The sequence below is a fragment of the Orycteropus afer genome, unplaced genomic scaffold, assembly GCF_000298275.1.
Source record: "Orycteropus afer afer isolate SDZICR_OR568_19922 unplaced genomic scaffold, OryAfe1.0 scaffold00016, whole genome shotgun sequence".
Classification (NCBI taxonomy): Eukaryota; Metazoa; Chordata; class Mammalia; order Tubulidentata; family Orycteropodidae; genus Orycteropus; species Orycteropus afer.
The window spans coordinates 16,716,554-16,728,619 of NW_006921603.1; the positions used below are offsets into that span (position 1 = coordinate 16,716,554).

Below are 12,066 nucleotides of genomic sequence, written 5' to 3' on the forward strand. Positions count from 1 at the left end.
GCTCAGGGTGCTGTCAGACTGCAGCTCTGTATGTCTCCTTTTTTGGTATTTTCACGCAAATTCTTCTGCTAGTTGGGATTTAGTCCACTTCTGTATCCTTCCCTTCAAGGTTCAGGGGTCCAAGATTATCTTCTGTGTCTGTGTTAATTGGTTTCCCTTTTCTTTGTTGAAAAGGGTCTGTGCAGTCCTTCTGCTTAGTCCGCCATCTTGCTGGAACTCTTGGATGATAAGGTTTTATTTGTAAGGCTTGTTTCATATCTTGGTGCCCTTCCAAATTGAGTCCATTCTTTCACTGAATTACTGAACAGAACCCTAAATGCAAGGCACTGTGCTCAACACTGGAGACAGTAGTACACACTGCTGCCCTGCATGAGCCCTGGGCACACTAGAATTCCACATCTGGCCTACAAGCTGAGGGGCACAATGCTGGTTTCAACATCTTAGGTCTGTCCTTTCTTCTGAGTTTACAACTCACAATAACCATGTTCACACAGGATGCCAAAGGACCTCAGCAACAGCTCAGGTAATAGTAGATAAGGTGCCTCTCCAACCTGCTCAGCAATGACAGTGGTTTTTAAAAGGAACACAGGGGAGGACACAGGAGGCCCCACCCTGGACCCTCTCTCTTCCCCAGGACACAGCTGGCCTCCCTTTGTGCTACCCCAACATTTTGTACACAGCTCATTCATCACAAGGATAAGATGGGCTTCCAGTGAACTGCTGCCCTACTGCACACTGAGGTTTTTTTTATTTTTATTTTTTAATGTTATTTGGGTGAAAATTTACAGAGTAAATACACTTTCCATACAGCACATCACATACACTTCCACAGTGAGATTCTTTGAAGTGCTACACTTCCCCCCTGCCAGGGCACACAGTAGGGGCTCCTTCCTAAAAGAAGCCCCATTCTCCTCTCTGGCTTGACCCATGGCACAGGCTGCAGTTAGAGGAAGGGGAGACATACCTTGCCGGGTGAGCACAGTGATGGGGATGCCGGGGTCACTGAGCTTGATGAATGGGCCGCACTCGCTGTCAATGCCCTCGCGGGCCAGGAGCAGGTTTTTAGTGCACACATTTCCATGGACCAGGTCTTTATCCTCCTGCACAGCAGAAAGCACTGAGGTACAAAGCTGCCAATGGGATGCCTATCTTTTCTCCTTCCATGCTCCCTGTTTCCAATCCTGGCCCCTAAGACTCCTTCTCCATCCTCTGTAGCTACCGCCATGCTCAGTCAGCCCAGCTCTCTACCAACTATCTGTGTGGCCTACGCATGTTATATAATGTCCCTCAGGTTCTATTTCCTCACCAGTGAAACAGGGATAAGAGTGCAGCACACCTCTTTGGGCTTTTGTGAGAATTCAACCAACTAGAATCTTTGTAAAACACTTAAACATCTGGCCTGTGGAAATCACTCAATAAATGTTAGCTACTATTGATGGAAACAATTTTATTCATTCAACAAGTATTATACTATTTCTACTCTCTACACATACTGCAATACAGAAGTCCATTCTCTGACTGATCAAACTTCTCTCTAAACATGGTTCTCATGTGAGCACAGGGAAAAGCCCCAAGTTACCGACTTTCACAGGGAATAAATCATCAAGTACCAGGCATATCTATGCTTAACCACAAAACCCTGGCCCTACAGAACTTGAGGACAGGGTCCCTTCAGCCTACTTGGCCAGTACCTTCTTCCTGTCACCTTCTACTAGGACATTCTGGTTCCTGAGGGAACTACCAGGGATGTGAGAACATTCTTACCAAGTAGCTCAGGGCACTGGCCAGCTGTTTGGCGACTTTAAACTTCCATGGTGTGGTGAGGGCATCACTTTTCCGGTGCATGAAGAGATCCAGGGGCCCCCCTTCCACAAACTCTTCCACCATGATATCTATAGGCACAAAAAAGGTCATATCTGGAACCTTCTGTCTGTCTGAGATAGTACTCTACCCCACCCTGTTACGAAAGCCCACTTAGTAGACATCTGTAGGAGGTATAAATGGTTGCAGAGGGCTGGGTTTCAACCCCAACCTCTTCTATCTTTACTCTAGATGCCCCTGAACAAATGATGACCTCTCTCAGTCTCAGTTCCCTCATCTGTAAAAATGCAGAGAGTAATACCTATGCCTCACAGAGCTCTGGGTATTTTAACTTAAGGTTTGAATTTGGAAAAAAAAAAAAAAAAAATTCTTCCTTCACATTTATCTCTCAGGAATTCAGAGGTTCAGTGGTACAGGATGACCATCTCAGTTTGCTTTAGCCAAAAAGCAGGTGAAGAAGCAGTGGCCCAAAGGTACATCCATCTTCTCAGTAGCCTAACAACTAAGGGAGATCAAAGCCTGTTTGTGAGAAATTCAGACCAAGCTACTCAGCAGGCCAGCCTCACATTCCTCAGGGCCGCCCTCACCTGCCGCTACCCTTGCCTAGAACAGCTTCTGCTCTGACTTCTACAGCGAGGAGCTGGGTTTACTCATCTCAACTGCAAGGTCTAGCACATTACGGGGCCAGAGGTGGAATAAAGCAAACATTTAAGAAATGAGTGAAGAACAAATGGGTTTCAGTTCTAAGTTCACTTTACCTTAAGCAAGTGACTTGCTCAAGTACCTCAATTTCCTCAACTACAAAAAGAAAGACAAGAAGCCTGGGCAACATGAAGGAGGTATCAGCTTCCAGCCATCTTCACAGACCAACTAAAGCAACTGTACTTCTTAGCCAGGCCAACCATTCCCTTCAAAAGAGAACATACTTACTCTCCACGTCTCGGACACAGACGCCATAAAGGTACACGATGTGTTTGTGGGAAACCTGTCTCATCATGCTGGCTGCCTCGAAGAAGGCCTGTGGGGGAATAGGACACAGGGACTTCAAGGGTGAGCCTCTGCTGGTCTGCTCCTGAAAGAGCTCTTCTGAGGGGAAAGTCAGGGGAGCCCAGGAAAGCTCACCACTGTCACCATCCCAGGCCCTGAAACCTGCTCCCATGGGACTGTCCAGAAGGCCACTGCCAAGCCTTTCTCTCTGGGTCAATCTGGCCAGGATACAGATTTATTTAGAAAACCTAATAGGATGAATAGAAAAGCTGGTGGGATAAGCTAGCTGATGCTTTTCCTTTCGAACACACATGACCACCTCTCTCTTTTTTTTAACTTTGGGAAGTAGTTTTAAAACAATGCTTAGCACTACATTGTTGTTGTTGTTAGGTGCCGTCGAGTTGGCCCCGACTCATAGCGACCCCTCCTTGGATTTCCGAGGCAGTATCACTACTGAAGTAGATTGCCCCATCTTCCTTCCGAGGAGTGGCTGATGGGTTTGAACCGCCAACCTTCTGGTTAGCAGTCAAGTGCCTTAGGCACTATGCTACCAGAGCTCCCATCAGTAGTTAGCACTACGTTAGAATAAGACAAAAACCAAAGCAGCAGATCTCTGCTCGACGTTTGGTGTTACCATTCTGCTAATCTGAGGGATCCTGGTCATTTTACTCCTCTGGGCATTAATTGTCCCGAAGGTGAAATGAACAGCCAGAGAGGGGTAGGAAGGTATGAGAGGCTGTTCCACCCACCTGAGCTTTAATCCTCCCTCACTTATTGAACACATTTGGCCTAGCCAATATTCTATCTGAAGCAATTTTGACTAAAAGACAAGTTTGAAAACCACCAGGTCAAAATAAAGGTAAAGGTTCTTCCAAGCCTAATGTGTCCTAGAAATGGGGGAATGGAAGGAGACAAGACACTTGCCAGAGAAATGTCCCTGTGGCTGGGGTCTAAGACTTTGAGGATCACTTTTATTTTCTTATCTTCAGAAGTTCCTTCATCTTCCTTGTAATCCACCAGCGTCCCAGAGTAGATGTGTGTCCGTGTGCCTCTCCCAAGGTGCTCACCCTGAAGGAGAAAGCAAAAGGTGGCAACACTGAAAATCAAACGGGATGGGGTAAAGGCAAAAGAGTCCAATATTCACAAGCTCTCAATCCTTGCCTTGTCCTTGTGAGACCTCCAGGGAAAACAAAAAGCTACTTGCCAAACACAGTATGGCCCTTCTTGGGCCCCAGGAGACAACCCTCCCACTCTCCAGACTGCTCTTTGTTTTCCATCTCTAGGAAGAACCTGTGGCCAGAACACAATCTTGACCTATTCTAAAACTACAAACAGTATCACTAGTAGCCACCACATTGGTAAAAAAGGAGATCATTCAACGAGATGGACTGACACAGTGGTTGTGACGATAGGTTCATGCATGGCAACGACTGTGAGGATGGTGCAGGACCAGGCAGTGTTTCGTTCTGTGGTACACAGGATCACCATGACAAAGAGAAGGGCTTGTAAGCCCTGGCTCTATGCTTGCTGGCAGGCATTCCTTTACCATGCACCCCACTCCCAGTAAGTAGGGATAGTAACGGTATCCAATCAAAAGACTCTTCTAAGAATCAGATGAGGAAATAACTATGGAGGCTCCTGGTACACACTCTGGTATGTGGCAGGTAGAAGCCAATCTGTCGGGCCACTTCGTTTTGTTTGATAGTTCTCTAAACCAGGTGCTCATTCTCTCTCACACGGGAACTGCTCACTTTCCATCCATCTGTCCAATGTGTGTGTGTAAGCATGCTAAAATCAGTGATGAAAATTATATATCCACTTGCCCTCACAAACACAGTTTTAGGAATCCATCCCAAAGACACATTGGTAAAAATACAAAAATATTTATGTACAAGGCTATTTATTTTAGTCCCATCTGTTACAGCAAAAGACATAAGAGAGTCTAAATTCTATCAATAGGGAACTGGATGAATAAGCGAAGGTACATCCACATAGTGGAGGACTATCAAACTGTAAAAAGCAATGATGTTTTTTCCTATAAAGTACTCTGAGTGATATTCAGAGTATGTTATTTATATTATTATTGAGATTGTGTAGATGGGATAAAGCAAATATGTATGCTGATGTTATTAAGAACTGGGGCTTTCAGCATGAAAGGATGTACAAACGCCAGTTTCATTAAGTTATAAAAACCCTATAATTGCTTTGAATTTGAACTGGAAGTTTCACCTGAACAGATGATGTATTTTATCTTAACTTAGCTCTGTCTACTGAAAAAGCCTAAAAACTAACACTGTAACAATAAGAATCCCTAGTACCCAGACTGTAGTCTCCCAATACCATTTTCGACTACAAAGATTCAGGGCTCCTTGAAAAAATGGCTAATTTCAGGTCTTAGGTAGAAATGTATAAGAGAAACCTGGGAACGAATGGTCATATCACAAAGCTATGGCTACAACTAATCAGGGTCATGTCAAAAGGCTCAGATGCCAACTTGACTAAGTGGCCCCTGGCCACTAACGTGGGGACAATTTAAGCATCAATAAGGGTAACTGCTAAGAATTAAAACATACCCAATGTTTAAATCCATGAGTTCATAATGGTACTAATGAAGAAAATAGAATAATACTATCAAAATGAGTGGTGTGAAGAGCAGATTAGATTATCTGTGCAAAGCCCTTAGCTTATCTGTCTGTAAAGACCCTTCTGACTTAAGGGTCATTATTTCTGATTTATAAATTCTGAGTATTTGGAAATCAAAATGTGATTAATAAAAGTTTGGTGTTGTCAAGCTATTGACATTAGCCCTGCAAAACTTGCAAAATTAAAGTGCAATTATTCCAGCACCCCCCGTAAAGGCAGAAAATGGACTGTGGTTGATTCCTAGAGAATCAGCCCTGCCCCCCACAAGAATGTACATGATCGTTAATCAGGTGTATTAATTTGCACAAATGCCACCATTTGTCATCTGTCAAAGCAGAATGGTGATATATCCGCCTAGTCTGCTGTGGGCTGGCAAGGTCCTGTGACTATTCATTAAAGCTGCAGCTGTCACAAAGCGATCCATCAGAGTTTATGGGAAGTTGTGTCCCCAGAACATCCCGTAAAAGCCATATGCTTTCAGAATAATCACTTTTCCCCAGAAAGGTTACTTACCCCAGTGGCCAAGTCGTACTACCATGCTGTCAGGATTCTGCAGCAACCCACAAAGGCCCCTGAATGTCCCCCTGCTTGGCTTTGTTCACGTTCTTCCTTCAGCCTCCTCTTATGCTGGTCCCTCTGCCTTTGCTTAGCTACTTACTACTCATCTTCCAAGTCTCTGCTTTGATGCCACTTGCTCCAGGAACCCATCCCTATCCTCATAAGGCTAGGAAAGATGACTTTCTTTGATGTTCCCTCATCCTGCTGTAAGAGATATCTTGGTGCACCTCTCAAGGGTGGCAATCATGGCTGCATGTTTAAGCGGCTCAATCACTGTTGGCTAGGTGAATGCTGCAGGGATGGACTAGAGGCTTGAGGGGAAGGGGGGAAGGACACAAAATAATAATACACTCCCCAGGCCCCTGCACACAGACATAAGAATGGTCCCTGCAACCACAGAGAACTCCCAAAAGCCTGACTAATCTACTTCTTCAAGGAAAAAGTGTCTTTGAGGAGCATCAGAGAGGCAGGAAGACAGTAAGCCAACAGCTGGACTGATTTAACTATGAAAGGAAAGCCTCCTTGTTCCTTCTCCATCAGGATTCCCCCAAACTCAAACCCCATTTCCCCTAAATCCTCAGGCCGTTTCACTGTGGGGAGGTGGGAATGACGGTGGACACAGGAACTGCAGCAATGACTCACCTGCATAATATCTTTTTTGAGGATCCGATCGAAACTCAGCTGGCTCATGGGATAGACAGGCTGCCACTCCTGGGCTTTCTTGGTAGCCACCAGTAGGTTGGAGATTTCTATGAAGAGATTGGAGAGGTCTGTGCATGGTAGTGAAGGCCTCAAATCATAGCCACCCAATGTCTGAGCAATGGGGCTTGCTGAGCACAAATCTGTGCCTTTGTTGGTTCAGTAATTCGATAATTACTTATTGAGTAACTACTAGAGTCCTGCTCACCAGGAGAGATGACCAACCACAGTCAAAAATAATCAACAATCAAATGTAAAGCTACAATTTGTTCAGTTACAATTAAAGACAGGCTTATGGTGCTCTGAGATTGACACCAGCAGGATCTGTCCTAGTAAGAGAGGCTAGGGAAGGTTTCCCTAAGGAAACTTACAAACCTAAGAAAGGAAACTCTGAGAAGGAAGTGACTGTGTCTACTTCATTTTCTGGTCTGCCCCCACAGTCTCATCCACAGTATCCACTCAGTAAGTACTTGTTAAATACATGGTGAGTAAGTGGGGTATGATCTAAAGGATAAAAGTTGAAGCAGATGGAAGAAGCAGCATTTTGGACCTAGGATGAGATGGGAATCAAAGTAGGAGGGCGGAAATTACTGGTTTTGTGCTGAAGGAACAGGGCAAAATCCTGTTTAAACTTCTCTGAACTCCCAGCTCCCAGGAGGGCCAGACAGAGGAGGCACTGAACAGATTCTGAGTGGACCAGCAGCCATATACTACTGATTCAAACAGCAAACCAAACACATCACAAAATCTGCCAGGCCATGTCAGCACAGGTGGCTAGTTGGGGACTGATAATCCACAGATGTTGCCTTTGCTGCCACAGAGCCACTGTGAGCTACAAAGTTATCACAGGGGAAGAAGGGACTGAGCAGATTCTGGTTAGCAGTGAACGGTATTCTGGAAATCCCTGAGGGTTTTTATGTATATATTGATTTTTTTTTTTTAATGAAGCATAAATATTAGTGAATAACAACTAACAGATGTTTCCTTTTTCTTCCTCTTTCTGCATTAGAAGTCCTGACTCTCAGATTTAAGAGGAGGTTCCCAAAAGATCTATAAAGAGAACTGGACACACTTCATGAAGGCAGCCTCCATTTGCCACCAGGAGGCACCAGCTGTACAGCAATGGGTCCCTAACAGTAGGTCAAGTGAGTTGATGTGGTTGGTCTCTTAAATCCTCACTATCCTTCAAGGCAAAGGATCTCTGGTGGCACAGCACCGAAGGCATCTGACTGCTGTTCTAACCTACCAGCTGCTCCATGGAAAGAAGATGGGGCCATCTACTTAGGAAACCCAATGTGGGTCACTATGAGTTGGTGTCGACCCAATGGCAGTGAGTTTGGTTTTTGTTTTGGTAAACTGCAAGGCAGAGTATCCTTTTTTTTTTTTTTTTTTCCTAAATGGCTTTCATTTTCTGATTTCTTTCTCTGTGCCTGTCCCTGTTTGAAGAACTTGACACATACTACCTCATTTATTCCCATGGCAATCCTATAAGGTATGTGTTATTCTAATTCCCATCATACATCTCAGAAAACAGAGATTCCAAAAGAGAAAATAATTTCCCCAACGTCAGGAAGCCAGTAAGCCCCAGATTTAGGATTCATGTTGAAGTCTGGGATGGCATGAGTATTCCCTTGCCCTGACAAGACCTGGCTCTAGTAGGAGGTACAAATCTGGGTGCAAGAAGGTGGGGCAGAAATACATGCCTCCTTGTTATCATAACCTGCTGAGGGGCCAGGGGCAGTAGAATCATTTGGGAAATTAGAGGGATGGGCGAAGGGGCCATTTATGGACTAATTATTTATATAGGAGCTTTAGGGAACATGGCACTAGTGTCAACTATGTGGGCTGGGAAGTGGCTTAACCTCTATGAACCTGTTTTTTCATTATAATTGGGGTAATAGTCATGGCACTCATCAGATTGTTATGAAGGATAAGTGAGAGAACACACACGAGGGGTTCACTTCAGTGCCTAAGGTATAGTAAGGGCTCAGTAATTGTAACCACTGTGATTATGATAGATTACATCTTAGCTGTCATCATCAGGCTTGTTGCACCACCTGGTTCCCCAAACCTTGGGCAATGATTTGCAGAAGTGCTCAGCATCAGAGCTGAAGGTTGTGAAAACCAAGCACAAAGCCTGACTGCACAGTTATGGATGAGATGATCAGTGGTGAACCGACCAGTGGTCCTTTGGGCCTTTACCTACTTCCTTAACATGGTCTCCTTCCATCCATGCTCAGGGATAGAAAGTGGAGGATGACAAAGGGAAGGGACAGTGGGCTTGCTTATCATACCTGTTCCAAGTGGCCACCTACTTTTTCACTTGGCTTTTTATTTATTCCACAAGGAGTTTCTTGGTTGCATTTTCAAGTGAGAAACCCAGGTTAGGGTCTGACTGTCAACCCCTGTGGTTAAGAGGCCAAAGGAGCTGGGGAATCCAAAATGACATTCTTTTCATTTTTTATAATTTCACCACTTCTCTAATTTACAGGTGGCAGAGGGAAGATACAGGGCTTCAGAGGACTGATGTAAGAAACTTCACACACAGGGTTTATGCTTATTCTCCATGCCTCCACTCCCTCCTCAGATCAGGAGAGTTGGGCTTTGCCCTGGAACTTCGGGCTGGTAACTGCACCTGCACCTTGGCAAAGACAGTGTGACACAGGGAAAAGATCTCTGGACTTGGAGTAAAAGGACAAGACTTGAAATCCTCTAACTAGCTAAGAGATTGTTGTTGTTGTTGTTATGTGCTGTCCAGTTGGACCTGACTCATAGCGACTCCTCCTTGGGTTTCTGAGGCAGTATCACTACGGAAGTAGATTGCCCCATCTTCCTTCCGAGGAGTGGCTGGTGGGTTTGAACCACCAGCCCTCCGGTTAGCAGTCAAGTGCCTCAGGCACTACACTACCAGAGCTCCTGCTAAGTGATTAGGGCAAGTATAATGGGGATAAAATATACCCGTAGGGTTGTTCTGAGGATAAAAGGAATTAATGCATAAAAGATTTTCAAACAGCATCCAACATATGGCAAGCATTATTCACATGATAGCAACCATTATCATATTATTACTATTTATTGCTACTAATACTATAATTACTACTGCTACTACTAGCTGTGCAGCCTTAAGCAAGTCATTTAACCTCTCTGAGCCTCAAATTCCTCATCTTTATAACAGGGATAAAGTTATCAGCTACATCGAACTAGTGGGAGGGTTAAAGAAATACAAATATACATGCAAACTGCTCAGGACATGGTAGGTACTACCTACATATATGGTAGCTATTGCTATAATTATTGATGTGACAAACATTGTTGATCATTGATTCAGTGTTGGGCACTGTGCTTTCCCACCAGTCACAGAGTGATGAGTGAGACCCAGATAATATCTTAAAGAGTTCATAATCAAGGGGAAAGACAGACACTAAAATATTCAGGGCTGAATTCCAGCAGCTTCAACAAAAAAGGTCATGTTATAAGAAGGGACCATTCCCTGGAGAAGGATGTCATGCTTGGTAGGGTGAAGGGTCGACAAAAGAGGGGGAGGCCTTCAAGGAGATGGATTGATACGGTGGCTGCGATGATGGGCTCAAGTATAGCAGGGATTGTGGGGCTGGCGCGGGATTGGGCAGTGTTTTGTTCTGCTGTGCATGGGGTCACTATGAGTCGGAAACGACTCGACGGCACTTAACAACAACAACAAAAAAGAAGGGTTCAACTCCATTCCTATGCTTCTCCCCACACTACTGGTTCCTAGGTTTGTGTTAGTGAGATGTTGTCTAAACCAGAGACCTCCCCATCTGAACCCTCCAAAGAAAACAGGTCCCAGTCTCCAGCCGGCCACCACCACTCTCTTCCTATGGCTACTGTCTTCCACCTCCTCACCCTCACCCAGAGACCACTAATACACTAATAATTGACAATAAAGGTGAGATTATGTGAGGAAATAGGGTCACTGGGCTTTAAGGTTTTCACTGGCTCACAGATCTCACAGCCAAGCAGCAGATGTGTTTTCACCTTTCTGGAACATCTTCAAGTATACAAACAAAGGCTGCAGTTATTCCCCAAGCCTGGCAGGAAACCCAACCCTATCTGAGCAATAAGAACACACCAAGTCCTTTCTTGTTCACCAACTTCAGTGATGAGTCCCTTGCTGAGAGATCAGAATATGATATGAACATCAAGAACCCAGGCCCCTTTCCATCTGGTGTTGCTTTCTCTGCCCAACCTTGATGTAACTACAGACTCACCAACACAATTCTTTAAAGAACAAGATGTGTCTGGGACAAAAGGACGCCTAAATATCTTATACTGACACTTACTGGGGTCCTCAGGAGCAACTGCACTGGCCTTTGTTTGGGGCCTGAGCCCTTGAAAGGGAAGGATCTGACACATGCAGGGCAGCATTTTAAGGTGGAGGAACATCAAAAAACAACACTCAAGGGATCTGGCATTAGGGTAGACGACTGACTCTCAAACCCCTCTTTGACTCGAACCCTCAATGACTTGTATTTCCTGGGCTGCTTTTTTTTTTTTTTCATCTGTAAAATAAGACACCTGACCAGGTGACTCCTAAGAGTCTTTCCAGTCTGCACATCCTAAGACTGAGTTGCTCTGTAGAACATCAGTGACACGTGGCACAGGGCTTTAAAATAAAAGCAGCTGAGTTCCTCCTCCCTTTAATCCATTTTAACCATTGATCCCCCATGGCTATTCCTGCCTGCAGGTTAACATCCAAGATCCTTGCTCTGGCCTGAAAGGTCTCTTGTGATCTGAAGTCTACCCTTTCTCAGCCTTGCCTGCCCACTTTTCCCCTAACACATTAATGACTCAGAACCTTTCTGCGGCTTCTACTTTTGCCTGCCGCTTTGCCCCTGCATATGCTCTCTTCTGTGTTGGAAATGTCCACATCTAGCCTCCTGCTCATTGTCCAACACGGCTTTAGATCTGTCTCCTCCATGTGGCCTTGCATGCCACGTGACTCAGGGATGTTGACCATCCCTTTCTTTTAGTCCCCAGGGTCTGATATCTGTGATTAAAATGTTCACCACATACTGCAGTGACCCCATTTATCTGTAACAGTTTCTGCATTAGACTGAAAACTGTCAGGGGACAAAGGCTGGGTCTTAAGCAATTCTGATTTTTAGTATCTAGAACCATTCTTTGCTGAAAGCAATGAGATAAATTGACATTTGCTGAAAGCAAAGAATACCAGAAAGATGTTTACCTATGTCTTATTGACTATGCAAAGGTATTCAATTGTGTGGATCATAACAAATTATGGATAACATGTACCAAATGTGAGTGACCAATATGGCAGCATTGAGGATGAGAAAGACATAGAGAGTTACATGGGCAGTA

At 44.6% G+C, this 12,066-nt stretch overlaps 1 protein-coding gene across 1 annotated transcript in view; it reads right to left on the reverse strand.

Moving 5' to 3' along the window:
- Positions 1 to 12,066, reverse strand: part of JAK1 (Janus kinase 1) — a 78,380-nt gene that overhangs the window by 23,446 nt on the left and 42,868 nt on the right. The window contains exons 10-15 of the mRNA XM_042783346.1: positions 6,652 to 6,758; positions 3,733 to 3,876; positions 2,752 to 2,839; positions 1,765 to 1,892; positions 965 to 1,100; positions 302 to 312 (exon numbers count right to left, since the gene is read on the reverse strand). Of these exons, the coding sequence (XP_042639280.1) occupies positions 302 to 312; positions 965 to 1,100; positions 1,765 to 1,892; positions 2,752 to 2,839; positions 3,733 to 3,876; positions 6,652 to 6,758 (614 nt within the window). The remainder of the gene's footprint in view (positions 1 to 301; positions 313 to 964; positions 1,101 to 1,764; positions 1,893 to 2,751; positions 2,840 to 3,732; positions 3,877 to 6,651; positions 6,759 to 12,066) is intronic.